The sequence below is a fragment of the Melanotaenia boesemani genome, chromosome 22, assembly GCF_017639745.1.
Source record: "Melanotaenia boesemani isolate fMelBoe1 chromosome 22, fMelBoe1.pri, whole genome shotgun sequence".
Classification (NCBI taxonomy): domain Eukaryota; kingdom Metazoa; phylum Chordata; class Actinopteri; order Atheriniformes; family Melanotaeniidae; genus Melanotaenia; species Melanotaenia boesemani.
Window position 1 is genome coordinate 12,501,372 of NC_055703.1, and position 18,095 is coordinate 12,519,466.

The window sequence follows — 18,095 nt, forward strand, 5'->3', positions numbered from 1 at the left end:
TTCAGGTAATTTGAGCTTTCAATGACACGGATGTCGCTTTAGTAAAACATCTCTGCAATCTATGACAGTCGAGTATTTTTTCTAAAGTGATGAACAGGCATTTTCTTTGTGTTCAGGATGAAAAGTCCCCAAGTAGTGTTCTAACTTGTTTGACTTCATACTGTCTTTTAGATTTTTTTTGGCCCTAGTGGCCTTTATTTAAAAGTACCTGGACTAGAAAGGAGTCAGAGAGAGCAGGAATGACCTGCAGCAAAGAGCACCAGGCCAGGGCTTGAACCTGGACCAGCTGCACCGAGGAGCTGTAGCCTCTGTATATGATGATGCTGTGATCTTTCCTCATTACCCCCATGACCATTATTTGACCATTACCTGGTCAAACCCAGAACAACATATGCCTCATTATATTTTCTTGTCTTTTTTTAGTTAGTTGAAATCTGTTGTTGATTCAGTATCATTTGCTCATTGGTACTTTAACAAATTTGGTCATGTTTTGCTAGCAGTGCAAAAACTATATTTTATTTAGCCTTGCTGCCCCTCCTGTCATAAGGAGCCTGACCCCCACTTTGGGAATCACTGGCTTAAATACAATAGTCACAACCTGCTCCATGCCTCACTAGCAGTTCCTGTTGTCCACAGTGAGGCATATCCTTCCTGCCAAGTGTGTGCTGTGACGTTGTGCTATGATGTGGCCAAACTCATGCACCTTGATAAAGAAAGGTGAGTACTCAGAGGAAACAGTTTGAATGGGTTTACTCTGTGTCAGCAAACACATATTAGCATACGCTACTAAGTGGGGCCACAAGTTATATTAACCAGTCCTTGGCTGCTAAAGCCACCATTTCTGCACACTTTGTTGTTGCCAGTGGCTACTAATAAATGTTCAAGTGTCATGAAAAACAAATGAAAGAAACATACACCAACTAACTAAAGCTACTGTACTGAGATTTTTGCCCTGATTAAGCTTTTTTTCTTAGCTATATGGCCCATGACTTGACTGTGAGCTACATTTTCATTTTTATGCTACAAGATTTATCGTCTTATAGATTTTTTGCACTTAATTTTAAATAATTTGAAATTTCACCACGTGACCCCCATCCCATTGTATCTATTTCTTTATTAAATCATAGGGTGCGAGCTGGAAAAAACCTGTTCTACTATGAGCGCGTACTAGAAAAAAGAGGAAAACGGGAGCTGTTCAACCCTCGTTTTTGTGGCCACATCTGTTGTTGCCCCAGCTGTGAGAAGGTGAGATTGATCAGATGATTTGGCAGTTAGTTTCTAGCTTTAGAGCAATATTTAGAGCTAAAGCTGCAAAGCTATAAATATTGCTCTAAAATTAAAAAATTTAATCAGTGAGTCACTTGTTTCTGTTTATTCTCTGTTGGTTCTTTTGCAGGTTGATGCTATAGAATATTACAGTGCGAAAGAAAAATACCTGCTGGAAGAAGTGAGACAGCAGACAGAAGAAGTGCCACAGCACCCTCTGGGGATTGCTTTTGTCACCTTACAGACAGGGGCCATGGCCAAGTAGTGAGTAGCTTCACAATATCTTTTTTGATCAGTGTTTTTTCTACAATGTGTACAGCCTTAACAAAAAATTAGCCAGGACTGTTTTAAAATTACATTGATCCAGTTAATTTTCCATTAAGTTTTTATTATTGGTGCACCAATTTGCCATACTGTATGAGTGTGTTTTCTACAAGCAAAAGTGTAATGTGGAGAGACTATCTATGTCCTCTGGCCTGATCAGGACATGTATTTCTCTCATTTTTTTGTCATAACATGACTTTTTATAGAGAAAAGGCCTTTGTCTGACTGTTTGTGTCCACCCTTTGTTAATGTATATCACTATCTACTGCTGTTCACTCGCTGCAGCATTCTGAAAGACTTCAATGCACTCAAGTGTGGTGGGACAAGCTGTGGTTGTGGGAGGGAGCCCCAACCCTCATCCAAGAGTAAAATTCTGAAAGTGAATAAGTGGCGGGTCAGCTTTGCACCGCATCCCAAAAGTGTTTATTGGTAAGGTCTAATAAAGGCAAACTTTTATGTAGTCAATTTGTTCCTTGCACATCATATGATTTTCAATAATTCCAGGATGGGCAATAATTTAATATTATTATTAAGTTATTTTTAGTGGAATCATATGGCCTTGCTGTTTGATAGAATATTTTTGTAAAAGTAAATGATTCCAATTAAAGTGCATTTAAAGAAAATGACCTCAACGTAATATGTAACATTGGGACATACCTAATTGTGCAGAATATAATAGACTGTGATGTTTCATAAGTTTCATAAGTTTTCCTTTCAGTAGCTATATTAGTATAATAAAATAATTCTGGATATTGCTATCACCCTTTTCAGTCAAAGAACTTGACACAGAAACATTGTGTGACCCCCTTTCTTGTGATTAGATTAATTACAGAAGTTTCTACAAGCAAATACTTTAAAAAAGAGTATGACAAAACACTGCCTTTGCAACATGTCTTTGTGTGACTTCCCTCTTTTCCTTATCCAATAGGGAAAACCTGTCCGTGCGAGGTTTTTACTGGGTTTTTCGCTATGTGATGATAAACTTCCTCCTTTTCTTTCTGCTCACCTTCCTGACTACTCCAACCATCATTATTAACACCATAGACAAGTTCAACGTGACTAAGCCTATCTACTATCTTAATGTGAGTCTGATACATAAATAAGGTTTGTTGTAAAATGTTTGTAATCTTAAAGTTGTTTAATTTCTTTTTCTTTCTTATCCCTAGAGCCCCATCATCAGTCAGTTCTTCCCAACTCTCCTGCTGTGGTCCTTCTCTGCCTTGCTGCCTACAATAGTGTACTACTCTACATTGGGAGAAGCACACTGGAGCAGGTATGATGCACACATCATTAGTCCACTGAATGGTTTCTGTCGTTGGAGTTGCTGGTAAATATTTTTTTATTCTACTGCCATCCATGTGTCAGGTCCAGTGAGCAGCTGAGCATGATGCACAAGTTGTACTTCTTCCTTCTCTTCATGGTACTCATTCTTCCCTCGCTCGGACTCACCAGGTAATTTCCTTGACTTTCACTTTGAAGTAGCAACAGCTTACCCAGCCTGAAGCAGGAATTAATTAACTTTACATGAACGCTTTAATAAGTATGTAAGTTGTTTGTCACATGAAGTTTTCAATAGAAATCATTTTCAACTTGGTGACAAACTACCTAGTTCTCTTCACCTCAAGTCAAGTATGCCTTTTTTCTGTCTTTTAGTATCCAGTTATTCACCACAGAATACTAAATGTGTCATTCAAATGAGAAGTTATTCTCCTAAGAGATGAACTTGATATTTCTATATTCAACAGAAACCTTTAGTAACTTTTTAACTTTTTTTTGTTTTTTTTTTTCCGCTTCAGCCTTGCATTGTTTTTTCGTTGGCTGTTCGATAAGGAGTTTCTCAGTGATGGGAAACTAAGATTTGAGTAAGTAATTTCTGTTCTGTTTTTTTTTTTTTTTTTTTTTTTTTTTTTTATGCATGCATTCAATACATGGCCTTTTAATTAGTAAGAAAACCAAATTACAAATTTATTTGAATAAATGAAGATTCTTAATTCAGATATTGTACATTATTAAAACATTTCCAGGCCTATTTAATTTGTTATTGTCTAACTTTGCAGGTTTTACACAAAACCTTTGTTTTATTTTATTTTATTTTATTTTATTTTATTTTATTTTATTTTATTTTATTTATTTATTTATTTATTTGGTTGTTCGGTTGGTTATGTTCTGGTGTCTAATGTTTAACCCAAGTTCTTTTAGAATATAGAACTGTCCTTGTCTTCTGAGGTGTTATTTAATTTACAGCAGTTTTATTAAAATAAAAAGTGGTCCTTTACATGTAGTAGTTACATCAGACGTTTTTTTCTTTCCTTGTATTAGGTGTGTGTTTTTGCCTGATCAAGGGGCATTTTTTGTCAACTATGTGATCGCAGCTGGCCTGGTGGGCTCTGGGATGGAGTTGTTGCGGTTGCCAGGGTTACTTCTTTACACCATACGTTTGTTGCTTGCTCGCTCCGCTGCTGAAAGAAAATATGTCAAACAGGTTAGTAATGGCATTGTCTGTTTTACTCACTCCTGATTGTAGTAAATAATTCAAATGTTAGTTTTTGGGTTTTTTTGTTTTGTTTTTTTTTTTTATCAGAAATGGCCTTTTTAAAAGTCTCCATGAATAGATTCAGAGATTTGATGCTTAAGATTAAAGGTTAAGTCAGAGAAGATGTGTAAACACTTGTTTTAAACAGTGTTTGTTAAAAATATATGTGAAATGCCCCAAACAAAACTGATTTATACTCTGTCACTTCCTTTAAACATATATTAAGAGAAGCCGAAAAATACTTTAGTTGTATTTTGTTTCATTAGCCTCACCTTTACATGACAACCCAGCTAAGTTGATTTCTGTCCACAGAACCAAGCATATGAGTGTGAATATGGAGCGATGTATGGCTGGACTCTCTGTGTGTTTACTGTCATTATGGCATACAGCATCATTTGCCCTATAATTGTGCCTTTTGGTGAGTAGTTATGTGCACATTCAACAACTTAACTTGTTTTGTTGTATCCTTGCCCCATTTTCTGATACTTATGTCTGTGGTACAATCAATCACTTCCACAGCAATATTAGTAACTGCTTTGTGTTTTTTTTCTCCATCAGGTCTCCTTTATATGTTGCTCAAGCACCTGGTAGACAGACACAATCTCTACTTTGCTTACCTGCCTACTCGCCTTGACCACAAGGTCCACCAGGGAGCTGTCAATCAAGCTCTGGCTGCACCAATCATCTGCTTGATATGGCTTTACTTCTTCTCTGTTCTCAGAGCAGGTTAGAAATAGATGTATTGCAGCTGGAAAAAGTGAAGTTTATGTTGGTACATTTTGAGTTGTTGTTTTTTTTTTTAACATGAACATGGCTTTAAAATGGCTGGGTATAACTTAATGGGAATCTGTGAATATACTTATCAGACCTCAACCACATCTCTACCCAAAATTAAATGAAAAACAAGCTATGTGTGGAAGTTAGAGGAGTTCTAGCCACTCCTCCTTCAACTGAGACAGGAGGTGATAGAGGCTAGCATCTGCTTGCTCAGCCCAAGGCCATGTCCCAACGGCTTGCTACCTCTTTTTCTACTCCACTTGGCCCAGTCCCAGCAGACAGTGGCTAGTGGGCACTTGCTCTAAGCCCAGTAGCAACAGCCAATGCCTGCTCACTCAGCCTGGGGAGGGAGGGAGTGAGTATGTATGTATGTGTGTATGTATGTGTGTGTATATGTGTGTGTGTATGTGCATGTGTATGTGTGTGTGTGTGTACACTATGCTGGCTACTTGGTTATAGCGTTTTGTGTATTCTTAGTCCGCCGGTATCCTGCACCCTCCTGTGAAGTGCTAAATTGTTTCAGGGGCCTCTTGGCACAGCCTGCACCTGGGGTCCTGCCTGGTGTGGTAGATCTGGGCCTCGAATGCCTGGTACTCAAGGTTTGCTCCCATGATTAGTAGCGCTGCAACGATTAGTCGACGTTGTCGGCAATAAAATTAGTCGACAACGAATTTAGCCGTCAACTATTGTCGGCAAAAAAAAGTACAGAGTGAGTATAGTGAGAATAGTCATTAGTTGCAGCCCTAAAGATTAGTGCCTCTGTTCTGTCCTTCAATCCAGCCCTCTCTAGCCATTGGTAGGACTTGTTCATATCTGCAACTTCAGCTATGTGTTGAAGGTACATCCCATGCAGTGGCTTATCCTCCCATGATGGTTTCTTCATTTCATTCTCCTCTAGGTTCCATTGCCTAATGCACTCCCTCAGTGCTTCATCCCTTGGGGTCATCTTCCTGATGTATTCATAGAGCTTCTGTGTTTCATCTTGGATAGTGGCCATGATGCTCACTAGTCTTTGGCCTCCCTCTTTGCACTAAGTGTATAGCCTCTGGACACTGCATTTGGGATGGAACCCTTCATGCATGACCAACAGCTTCCGTGTTTCAACATCTGTGGTCTGAACTTCCTCCTTTGGCCAGCTTATTATCTCAGCAGGGTATCTGGTCACTGGCAGGGCATAACTGCTAACTGCCCGGATCTTGTTTTTGCCACTGAGCTGACTTCTCAGAACTTGCCTTACTCGTTGCAGATATTTGGCTGTGGTAACTTTCCTTGTGGCTTCGTTGTGGTTGCTGTTTGCTTGTGGTATTCCAAGGTACTCGTAGCTCTCCTCAACATCTGCTACTCGGCCCTTTGGGAGTGCATTGTCCTCCGTATGATGTACCTTCCCTGTCTTTGTTACCATTCAGCCATATTTCTCTAGTCCAAGTGACATTCCGATTTTCCTGCTGTAGATCCTGGTGGTGTGGATCAGTGAGTCGATGTGTTGCTTACTCTTAGCATACACCTTGATGTCATCCATGTAGAGGAGGTGTCTGATGGTGGTTCCATCCCTGAGTCAGTACCCATAGCCAGGGGTTCAGGCCTATACAGAACAGTAACAGGGACAGGGCATCTCCTTTGTATATCCAACATTTGATGGAGACTTGGCTCAAAGTTGACTTCAAGGGTGGTTTCCCACTGCCTCAGTGAGTTTGCAGTGAAGGCTCTTAGAGTGTTGTTGATCTTGTTCAGCTTCAGGCACTCCAGGATCCATGTATGTGACATTGAGTCATTGGCTTTCTAGCAATGAATCCAGCCAGTGCACAGGTTGGTCTGTAGGGTTTTGCAGTCTCGGGTGACAGTTCTGTCAACCGACAGTTGGTGTTTGGCCCCTCTGGTACCTTTACCAATGCCTTTCTGTGTCTCTGTCATGTATTGATCCATGTGCCCACTTATCTTAGCTGCTATGATGCCCGACAGGAGCTTCTATGTTGTGGAGAGACAAGTTAATGGCTGATAGTTGGATGGGACTGTACCCTTCTGGGGATCTTTTAGTATCAGGACTGTCCTTCCCTTGGCCAGCCCTTCAGGGTGGGTCCCATCCCTCAGCAGTTGGTTCATTTGTGCTGCTAGGCACTCATGGAGTGAAGTTAGTGTCTTTGACCAGTATGCAGGGATCATGTGTGAGACAGGTGCTGACCATTTCTTCATATCTGAGATTCTTTGCTGGATATCTGCCACTGTGATGGTAACTGGGTCTTGTTCAGGGAGAGAGCTATGGTCCACACTTAGTTCTTTTCACCACTGGGCTTCACTGTTATGTGATGCCTCCTTCTCCCATATGTTTTTCCAGTATTGTTCAGTCTTCAGCCTTGTTGGGTTAGTGTGTGTGGTATTACCCTGCCACTGGGAGTACACTTTAGCTGGGTTAGTGTACTTTTTATTTTCCTGGCCTCTATTTCTCATGTGTATCTCCTCAGTCGTGCAGCCAATGGTCTGGTGTTATGACAGTTGACTAACTTCCCTCCAAGTTGCCTTGATTTTGGCTTCCAACCTCCTCCTCAATGGTGCCTCCTTCCAGCCCTTCATATGGTTGTTATGTTGGCCAAGCATCTCCAAGATCACTGTTGCTGTACTGTATATCAACTCAGTGGTTTCAGTGATGGTCGCATTAGGGATGGTTCTTATTGTTGCATTCACATCAGCTAGAAGACTTTCTCGTGGTACTTCACTCAGTCTTGCTAGTCGGGGTTGAAAGACATCTTAGCCATGATCTTATCCCTCAGATCAGTTACTCTGTCATTCATCTCATTCATTATTTTGGCTTGGTACCCAATCTCTGAGGGGAGTTCATGTTAACTCCCCCTTCTGACCTATTGTTCTGGCTCCCCTTTGCCGTAGCATTAGTGTGTTGTATCTCCTAAATCTCTAACTGTGATAGCAGTTGCCATTTCCTCAGTTGGAACACTGAGCTATGAGCTGTTTCGATGTCAGTGTAGAATGTGGGTATTGGAGTATTTATACACTACCGTTCAAAAGTTTGGGGTCACTTCCCTATTGAATCCCATGGCAAAGTGACCCCAAACTTTTGAACTGTAGTGTATATCCAGCCATACTAATTCAATTCCCCTTTCAAATCAATGGGCTATTAGCAGACTTGTGCAGAGCTTTACGTCAAGCTCTGCACAAGTCTGAGTCTGAATCAGGTATGGTGCAGCAGGGAAACTCCCAAAACCTGCAGGACACTGGCCCTTGAGGACCAGGATTGAGGATCCCTGTTATAAACCCTACTGTAGCAGAGGGGTGTTCAAAGTCGATCCTCGAGGGCCACTGTCCTGCTGGTTTCGATGTGTCTCTGCTCCAACACACCTGACTTAAATTAAATTGGAGTCAGGTGTTTTCAGTCAATGGGATAACAATCATGAAATGGGAAGATGGTCCTTCTTTTAAAATCCTAAATAATTAAACAAAAAGGTTAATCTCGTTTATTTTTATTATTATTAAAATAACTTATTAACTTAAGTTTGTTTTTTTCTTTTTTTTTTTTTTTTTTTTTTTACTTTTCATTTATGCCTTATGATAATTATATGTTAAGGGCCTTATAGACCAAGCCAACAATTGGATGTCAGGAAGGTCAGTAAATATTTCCATCTCTTGTGCATAGTCAGACCCTGTTGACATTATTTTTGGTCTGTTCTGCATGTTGAATCTTCTTCAGGCGTATCTAGTCAGAGATCCTGACTTTTAGTGAAATCCTTCTGATTTGTACCCAATCAAACCTCAATCCTTCTAATTTCACTGCAATTCGTAATTTATCTTCTTAGTTGTCTTCTCTGCTTCTTTCCATTTCCATCCATAACTAATGCCACTCCAACAGTTTTCATTAACCATATCTTTGAACCACACACAAACGTGTATTGTGAGTGAATGAAAATAATAAGAAAACAATTCTTTATTTAACATGTTTTTTGTCTGTTGTCTCCTGGTTTCCCTTTTTTAATGCTGCCCCTGGTGAAGCTGGCGATGCGAAGAGACCCAGCGGGGGGGTCCTTTTGCTTCAATTGGTTATTGACGTCAGTTTGGTGTATAAGAGCTCTAAGTCCACATCTTTTCCTCAATTAGTATAGGGAAATCTATACATATGCAAATGAGTCCTATTGCTGCTTGCCTGTAGCTGGCCCTCAGTCTCCCCCCTCATGTTTGAACAATCCCAGTCATTGTCATTCATCCGTTCTCCTGCTAGACATAGCGCCAAGTCACAGTTTTGATTTTTTTCTTTTTTTTTTTTGCAAGATAAAGTGAGAACACGAGCTTTAAATTTTATAAGAGCAGGACCTGGTCACTGCAGGAACAGTTAATGAAAAATGTCCCAACAGCTGTTGGGGAGCTTAGGATTTAACTTGCTGTCAACTGTTGTATTATTTATTTCTATGATTTAACTTTAAACAAATATTTGTGTGACATCTCCCCTGTTTGAGGTGAAGAAAAGCACAGACAGGGATTTACCATTTATTTCTGCACAATGTGTCTTTGTCAGGAATAATTTATATTTATGAATGATTAATGATTTACTGCTGGATTCCCACCTGTGTAAATGCATGCAGCTATTTTGCTTTGGGGAACTCAAAAGATTTCTGCTGCTATAAGTAAAGCTGTAGGGGTTTAAAAAAAAAGGTGAGACTCCCTCAAGCAGCTCTAAGCAACAAATAAAACTTTAGAGCCTGAAATCTAGAATATACATTGATTATGAGTCTGTACAATGTGATGGTCCAAGTATTTCACCCACCCTGACATTTTGTGCCCTTGGTTGTTTTGCTGGTTATGCATGACATGCACAGATGTGAAAATGTTTGTTACATCTTATATCTTTGCAGAAAATGGAAAATTCTAACTGGTTAATAAATACTCAGTGGAATGTCAAAGTTTATTGCAGATGCATTGTCTAAAAAAAAAAAAACTAAAAAAAAACACACAATTCCACTGTTTGAAATGTATGTATGTGTGGTTTCAGGGTTTTGGATTTCCACTTCTCTATTCACCTTGGTGGTCCTGTGTATCACAGTTTTCATCTGTATCAGCTGCACCTGCTTTGGCCACTTTAAGTACCTCAGTCCACATAACTATGCGGTGAGCATTTGTGCATGAATATGCTCTTGTTTCCATGTTTTTTTCACACTGAACTATCATATTGTTTGTTTTATTTTTCAGGTCAAAGAGGAGGACACGGATACAGTAGAGGGAGTGGAAGAAAACACTAGGGTACTGTACTTGTGGCTGGTCTTTAACAAAGTCCACAGCATCAAGAAAAATCAAACATGTTTCAAACATGCATGAAGCCTGACCTAAAGTTTACCTCTGTATGTTTATTGGCCCAGTTGGCCATACTTCTGATGTTAGTCATTAACAAAAAACTACTTCCATCATTGCTGGTTGTTCCTGCTTGATTTTCACATAAATGGCAGCTATATTAAAATGACACAACAAATTAGGAGATTACAAAACAGAGCATCAAAATAGAAAAGTATAACAAAGCCCTTGTTGGTATCATTAAGCTGTTTAGTTTTGGGAGCTAGGTCAGTAAAAAGGCATATTGGAAACTTGCACAGTAGTGTCTGTATTTTCAGTGCTCATATCTCTTCTCTTTGCTGTGTTTTTACAGGTTTACCTGCCCAGAGTGCTTAATTCCAAATCTCCTGCCAGTACCCCACAGGGATCTAAATATCAGCGCTTTTATGGCTCTACTGAGGATAGCCCAGTGTGCAGCTTTAGCCCAGTGGAGAACAGCACATCAGATGCTTGACGTAATGTATTTCAATGCTTGGAAGTCAAGGTGGCTTTGACCTTTGATTGTAAATCTGCTTCCTTCTCAAGTAAGAACATGGAGTGTCCCAGCGAATCCTAGTGGATAAAGGTTGATATGAGATAAGAATTAAAGGTTATGATGAAAACAGTGCTAATTTAAAAAATGAGTTCTTATTTTGAGTTTTGTTTTCTATTTGAATAACTACTTTGCACCTGTGCAGTATAGAAAGCAAAATTGTTTTGTGACCTCTCTGATAAGGACCAATTCACCATGGGACATTTTACCAAAACCTGCCATTCCAATCAAGCCATTATGTTGATAAATTATTCATTTCTTGCTCATGCTGGATAATTAAACCTGTACCACAGATACCAAAGAGATGGACAATCACAGACTGGTGTTTGTTCATTGTTTAGGTGGGTTTAGACTTCTCCACAGGGTTTTTTTTAATACCATAACATCTGTCAAAGAAGTAGTTTATTATGTACTTTTATATCTTTCTTGTTTTATAAGGCTGAACAATAATGCTGTACTATTAATGAATGTGTGTTTTAAACAGGTCAACAGTTTTTTTTGCATTAAAATGTAATTGTGTTTTGCAGCTTTTTAAATGTCCATTTTATTGGAAATAATCTAGAAAGAAAATTTGCTTATTATAAAAGTTTTAATTGTTGCTTATTTTAGGAGGAGCTTAACCTTTTGTAGATTGTGAAAAAGTGTGCTATTATTTTCAACATGCTGTTTTAAAAGCAAACATGGGGAACAACTTGACTCCTATGAGCTTGTCTTGACATCGGGGGGCACTGTTGCACTGCAGTGAGGTCATGTAACTTCTGAAATATTCATAAAGCAGTAACAAAAAGGTCAAATGCACAATGTTGCATTGAGGATTTCTAACTTGTTCTGACATTGGCATGAACCAGTTTACTGGGTGACAATTCCAGCAGCTCCACCTCCTCACCTGATCCTTCGCTATTGTCTCCTTTTCTGCTCCCTTTCCTTTTTCTTGCTCTCGTTCTCCTGCCCTTTTCCCCTTTCTCACCACGGTACCTGCCTCAGCTGGGAAACACCACTGTTGTCAAATAAAAGGCTTTTAGGGTGCTACAGAGATTAGCACAGTTGTTAAATTTGGGTAATGAAGTGCTACGCTATCACATTGAGGTTTGTAACTGCGGTGAAAGGAGAAGTTTGGACAAGGCTCAGTGTTACTCTAATGGAAGCTCCGAGAAGCTCTTGAAACACAAAAACCAGTTCAGGAACAGTAACTGATGAAGAGGTCTGTCATTCCTTTAAGACATACTAGCTCAAGAATGTGATTCACTTTGCAGCATTAATGCTCCCACAATTGCATGGAGTCCTTCCATCCAGACTTCAGTACCTGTATACCGACAAGTGATATACAAGAATAAATAAGATTTAAAACCAACATTCATCCTTCATTAAAGTGCATGTTTAATTTGTAGTCACATAAAAATAAAGACCTATTTTAATCTGTGTTCATAGTGTGACATGATCTGTAGTGCGCCGGAAGTGAAAATGCACCTCATAACATAGCCTATTTTTGATGAAAATGTAATAATCAGACAAACACAGCATGATTGCTAAGCAAAGAAATCTGGAACTGGATCTGAACAGGCATAGCTCAGGAAAGCCACGTGAGAAAGCTGTCCAGGGTCAAGATGCAGGATTGCTAATAACTTGCAGATATTCTCATGTGGCTTCAAAGATGAGAGTTTAATGTCAGACACCTGATATACTGTCTCTGCTTTGTACATATAATGCATGGTCCCTGCAGGAGAAACTTCCTCTGTGGAGCAAAAGTAATATAGATGTTAAAGCTGCAAGATCATGGGAAGCAGCTGTGTTCAGCAGTTAGAGCTACACTCTACATCTTTCCAAAACCACACTTAAAACTCTGACCCAACGTTAAACAACACTAATTCACTGGCTTAGCTTCAGCCCACATGGTCCCTGACTCCTGCTTATGGGTGTGTGAAAGTTTGATCCAATGACATGCAAACTGGGAGTGGTTTTGTGGCATCTCATGTACAAATAATTCTCCAAATGTTCAGACGTACATATGTGGTGGATTTTTACACAAAAGTGCACCACACATTCCCTTAAAACTGTTTTAAATTATTAGAACTTCTAATTAGAAATACTTGGCAGAAACAAAGGTCTTTTTCCCCAGGAGGTTTCTTTAAAAAGAATCATAAAATATGACATAAATTATAAGGGAAAATAAAAAGTACTTTTTGGAAAAAAAAAAACACAAAAAACTAATTTACCCAGAAAAAGTATTCATTTAACTATTCAAGTATTCAACAATAAAACACTGAATTGAATTGTAAATGATAATGATATGTAAAGCTTTGCAAATATATATATATATATATATATATATATATATATATATATATATATATATATATATATATATATATATATATATATTCTCCCATTAAAGAAGGAAAGAACTGCTGTCATTGAAATATGTTGAAATTGACTAAAGAAATAAGTAAAAAATAATTTTGAATTGCGGTTCAATAGAAATATTAAAAAAAAAGTTCATGTCACCCACAATCCTTTAAGGGAATTACTCTAATAAACTGTTTTCTGTGTTTCATTGAGACTTCTGCACCTGTTGACAGGTATTTTGGCCCACTGCTCATCAGCAAAGTGCTCTAATTTGTGTGGAACAGTTTGTTTTTAATTATTCTTTTCAACTCAGTTCAATTTAATAGAAATGTCTTATATCACTAAATTATAGTTCAGTAAATTTTTGTGACTTTTTCCACTATATATATATACATATATATATATATATATGGGTGTGTGTTTGTGGGGAATGAAAGAATAAATTTTAAATTGATTTTATTGTTGAGTTTGAACAGTTTGGTGGCCCCCGGGTCAAATGAAATGGCAGTGATTTAGCCAGAAAGGTCTTAGTAGCATACACAATACACCTTTCTTTAGAGAGAAACATCTCTGTGTAGGTGTGACAACCACTGAACTCTGTCCTCTAAATGCATTCTTAGTATTGTTTAGTCTGTGCTTTTGTATGGCACAGACACTATTATTTAGTCACCTCACTCTTTCTCTCTCTGTATTCACTTAATGCTGCACTCCCAGGCCAGTGAACTTAAAAAGGAACCACTATTTGTGTGTGTGTGTGTGTGTATCAAATAAGGATTAAACCCATTTAGGGTTCTGGGGTTTTGGGGTCAGATTTCCTTCTTGTCACCACTAAGATCGATGGATGTGACCTCTGACCAATCTCCTCCAATTTGTATATAAACATGGCAGTGACCAATCACGGCATCGCGTGGGATCGTGCCAACCAATGAGCAGCCTTCCGGTAGTATCATGCTCCATGGCACTCCTATCTTTTGTCCGTCAGGATTACTGCCATGGCAACGCTGGCCGCCTGGGAGGTGAGTTTCCCAGAACAGCAGGACAAGGACAGAAACAGACCGCCTCAGTCCAAGTCTAACTTCCTTCCAGGGCCAATGGGGTGAGCAGAAGTGGAGTGGTGTGTATTTGTGTGTGTCAGTCTGGAAGTCCAAAACCTCCACCTATACTGCCAACTCTAATGAGGTGCCATCCTGAGCCACGAGCTCTGAGTGTATTTGTCTGTGTGGGTGAGTAGGTAGGTTGGTAAGGGGCTGTCCTTGTGTGTTCTCTTCTGTGTGGGGTACTCTGTAGAAAAGTCACCCCACTCTCCCGCCCTTTTCTTTTGGTGGACTACATTAGCCAGAAGGGCAGAGGGCCAGGCAGCTGAAATCACCACTGCTGATTAAGCATGTGACTCTGGACCGAGGCCCCTTTGTTTGGACAATTACAGCCAACACACAGAGCCCTGGAAATGTCGCGTGACATAGGAAAAGAAAAGCATGGGGATGAATAGACATCAGGACTAATTCAAAGCTGAATGTGTGTTTTGTGACAGCTTTTTTTCTGCATAAGGGTCTTGAAGTTACAGACTTTTAACTCATCTTTCATACCATATCTGATTTAATATGTTGCCAATGTATTTGCATTTTGTAATTTCTTCTACATAAACAAATGATTAATAGGTAATTCTGGTACATAATCCACGTTTCTGTCTACAGCTGTTTGACATTCATTTGCTTCAACGTAGGAGATGTTGGACCTGTAATTTTATACAACTCTACTTTGGCTTTTGATGAATTAATTGTAAACTGGAAACAGTATCAAAATGCAAACCTCCGCACTTGATCACAAGTGCAACTGGTTGCTTTGAAACTTAATTTCAAGTCATATTCCTCTTTCCACCCAAACAGTTGAGGAGTAAAAGATCAGCACAGTGATATAAACACAGCCACACCACAACAGAGACTGGTGATGAAAAAAGAAAAAAAAGAAATAAATAACATACATAGAAAGTAAAGACAGCAGGTTGAGGAAAGATGCTGAGTGGATCATGGGAGATCCCCAAGCAGACTAGGCCTAAAGCTATAGTGCTAAAGGAATGATTCTGTGTGACTTGGGCCAGATGCAGCTATAAACTATATCAAATATGAAGGTTTTAAGCCCAGTTTTAAATGTAGAGGGAGTGACTGCCTCTAAATCCCAAACTGGGATCTGGTTCAATGAAAAGGCTCCTGATGGCAGAAGACTGCTTCTATTCTACTTTTAGAAACTCTATGAACCACAAGTAAACCCGCAGTGTGAGAGCAGAGTGCTCCGTTGGGAAAATACCTTACAGGATTTTTTTTTAAGATACAGTGGAGTTTGTTCATTAAGAATTGTATATTTGAGAAGAATTTTTTATTTGATCATGGATTTAGCTTTTAACCAATCAAGAGATGTTAAATTGGATTTTCCCTGGGAAAAATCTTTGAGCACTGACTTTGTATTTTGGAAAATTTTAATGTTTTAGTTGCACGCCTGCTCAGCGAATTTAAGATATTTTCAAAAGGATTAAGGTTTGGACTTCTAGCCAAGGAAGAAACTTGAGATCATTTGTTGTAGGTTAATGCCATCTGATCCAAGCCCTAGTGGCTGGTCATTCTCAAACTAGAACCATACACTTTAAACAGAATATAGAAAGTCATAGCGACAGCCACTAAATTGTAACTTTAAAGCTTTGAGTTCAGCATTTGACAGTGATCAACTTGTGTTTTTTTAAAGCAGAAAGTGACCATATTTTAACAAGACACTTGAGCTGGATAGTAATATTTCAAATCTGGATGGACAAATAAAAATGTTCTTTTTGGCAAATATCTGTTGAATCATGCAATATTTTTTCAGAAGGACCACCAACACACTGACCACAAAGAGTGAATTTAGCTAACGATGCCATAATGACTTGTGGAAAATGTTTTCTGACTTTTAGTATTTCATTAGGGAAGTAATGCATCTTGAATGGGATGCAGACTGGAGCCAAAAATGTTTTCTGAACAAGTGCCTATTGGCCCCATCCTGCACTTTAAGATATTTCACAAGGTGTGATGTGCTGGATGAAGGGTTGAACAAATAGCTCTATTTCCCTATAGCAGCTCTGATTTGCCATGCTTTAACTGAAAACCAGAGTCCAACAGCAATACCGGCCCACACCATCCATCTAATTACTCTGACGTCCTCATTTGAGGATCTGACCTCAACAGTAGTGAAGAACTCTGTGAGGAATCTGACAAAAAGAGTGTTGCTTTACTGCATGTAGTTCAATCTATGGTGAGATGTGAGCACAGGGCCATTGCATGGATTGTGTGGTTGAATCCCATAACCATGCAAACGGTTCCTCACTGTTCTTCCAGGCGTGCCATGCTGCAAAAGCAGCAGCAGTTTGTGGCGGTTGCTAAAATCTCTTACACAGGTGGACAAGATGAATTCAGTTCTCGTAATGAGTAGAAATCCCAAGAATTTGACTGATTTGAAACAATCCCAGTTGTGATTGTAGCAAACTGTTATTGTAGGCGTGCAACAGTGGAAGGGCATTGATTTGCCTGGCTATAATTCATCTACTCAGACATCAAGCAGACCGTTGGCTGTGCTAGACTGCGGTCAAATAGTTCAAAATGTTTTTACAAAATAACTGAGAAGCTCCTATATGCTTCTTTTTTTCTTAAAAGTAAATGGCAAAAAATGGCCATTTCTTGAAAATTTTAAAGGCTTTAAGGGTGAAAAGGCAAAAAATAAAACAAGGGTGATAAATGAAAACACCCTTTTTATTGTTTCTGTTTTGTTTTCTTGGGTGATGTTGATGTCCCTCAACTCAGAAACCCTCACATACTTGGATTTCATGGGCGTAGAAGTCATATGGCACAAATTAAAAGAGTGGAAGGCTCCACTGTCAGGCAAGGTATAATAGGATCATCATGCACAAGATCAGCCCAATACAAGCAGACTGTCCAAAATCATTTGTTGGACAGTGGCCAATCATGTTTTTCTGAGTGTAACTCAAGCCATCCTCATGCTGCTTCTTCTGGCTGAGGCTATTGGACCTGAGCCAGGATAAACCCAAAAGCTGATGCTCGTTCAGTGTCTCCTAAACAGGATTTGCTCCATAAACTGCTCAGAAAAGCAAATAATTTTATAATGTGGGTCCGGCTGTATAGTTGCTATAGCTTGTTGCATGCCTTGAAGTAAAGGATTTGAATCCTTGTGTTGCTTTAATTAACAGATACAGGGCAATTAAGCTTTTTGAGGGAGTATGAATGGTTGTCTGGTCTAACAGTAAAATTAGCCCACAAAGGAAAGATCATATTAATGCACAGCTGACCAATGAGAAATGATTTAATGCTGTGATGAAATAAGTGTGCGTCAGCTCATTATAAAGAAAATAAATTTACAATATATTGGAAATTTCTTAAAATGATCGCCAGTGCAAAAGAGGGAACAAATTTCCCTTTTCAAACTCTGGAAAATGCATTATAGGGTAACAAAGTGGCCCTCTGATGCATTTTCCACAATGTGGAAATTTCCAAAGTTTGATAATACTTGTCACTGACGTCTGACCTCAAAAATCCCAGTTTTAGACCAAAGTTAATGAAACATTAACAAATCACACTTAATCAGAAGTTCAAACTGAGGAATTTCAGTATCACAATTATCTTCCTGTGTCACTTTTCAGAAGCAAATTCAACTAAACTACAATGATCGCAAATATTTAATACTATATTACACTATAATATTTATTGTAAAAATAAAATGGCACACACTGATACATAACACCTCTTTCTCTCTAATGAGGATTTAGGTGCCATCTCAACACCAAAACAGATACTGTGTTCATGAAGTCATAAATAGGCTATATTTTACAAGTGAACACTCCAATACACAGATGTGCATCCGTTATTACAGACGAAATGCCACTAAGTTGATTTCCTAGCACTGTTCATTTGTATTCCCATGTGTCATGCAGCCATGTCAGAGGGATCTACATGTGCA

The 18,095-nt window shown here is 38.9% G+C and overlaps 1 protein-coding gene across 2 annotated transcripts in view; it reads left to right on the plus strand.

Annotated features, from left to right (window-relative positions):
* The window catches only part of tmem63a (transmembrane protein 63A), a 29,006-nt gene extending 16,830 nt beyond the window's left edge, over nucleotides 1-12,176 (plus strand). For both annotated transcript variants that reach the window (XM_041976057.1, XM_041976056.1), the window contains exons 10-23: nucleotides 637-717; nucleotides 1,128-1,245; nucleotides 1,397-1,530; nucleotides 1,876-2,019; nucleotides 2,519-2,672; nucleotides 2,757-2,863; nucleotides 2,956-3,042; nucleotides 3,387-3,452; nucleotides 3,910-4,072; nucleotides 4,436-4,541; nucleotides 4,682-4,849; nucleotides 9,891-10,006; nucleotides 10,088-10,138; nucleotides 10,539-12,176. In XM_041976057.1, coding sequence (XP_041831991.1) covers nucleotides 637-717; nucleotides 1,128-1,245; nucleotides 1,397-1,530; nucleotides 1,876-2,019; nucleotides 2,519-2,672; nucleotides 2,757-2,863; nucleotides 2,956-3,042; nucleotides 3,387-3,452; nucleotides 3,910-4,072; nucleotides 4,436-4,541; nucleotides 4,682-4,849; nucleotides 9,891-10,006; nucleotides 10,088-10,138; nucleotides 10,539-10,679 — 1,636 coding nt within the window. In that variant the 3' untranslated portion in view covers nucleotides 10,680-12,176. The remainder of the gene's footprint in view (nucleotides 1-636; nucleotides 718-1,127; nucleotides 1,246-1,396; nucleotides 1,531-1,875; nucleotides 2,020-2,518; nucleotides 2,673-2,756; nucleotides 2,864-2,955; nucleotides 3,043-3,386; nucleotides 3,453-3,909; nucleotides 4,073-4,435; nucleotides 4,542-4,681; nucleotides 4,850-9,890; nucleotides 10,007-10,087; nucleotides 10,139-10,538) is intronic.
* The last annotated feature ends 5,919 nt before the right edge of the window (nucleotides 12,177-18,095 follow it).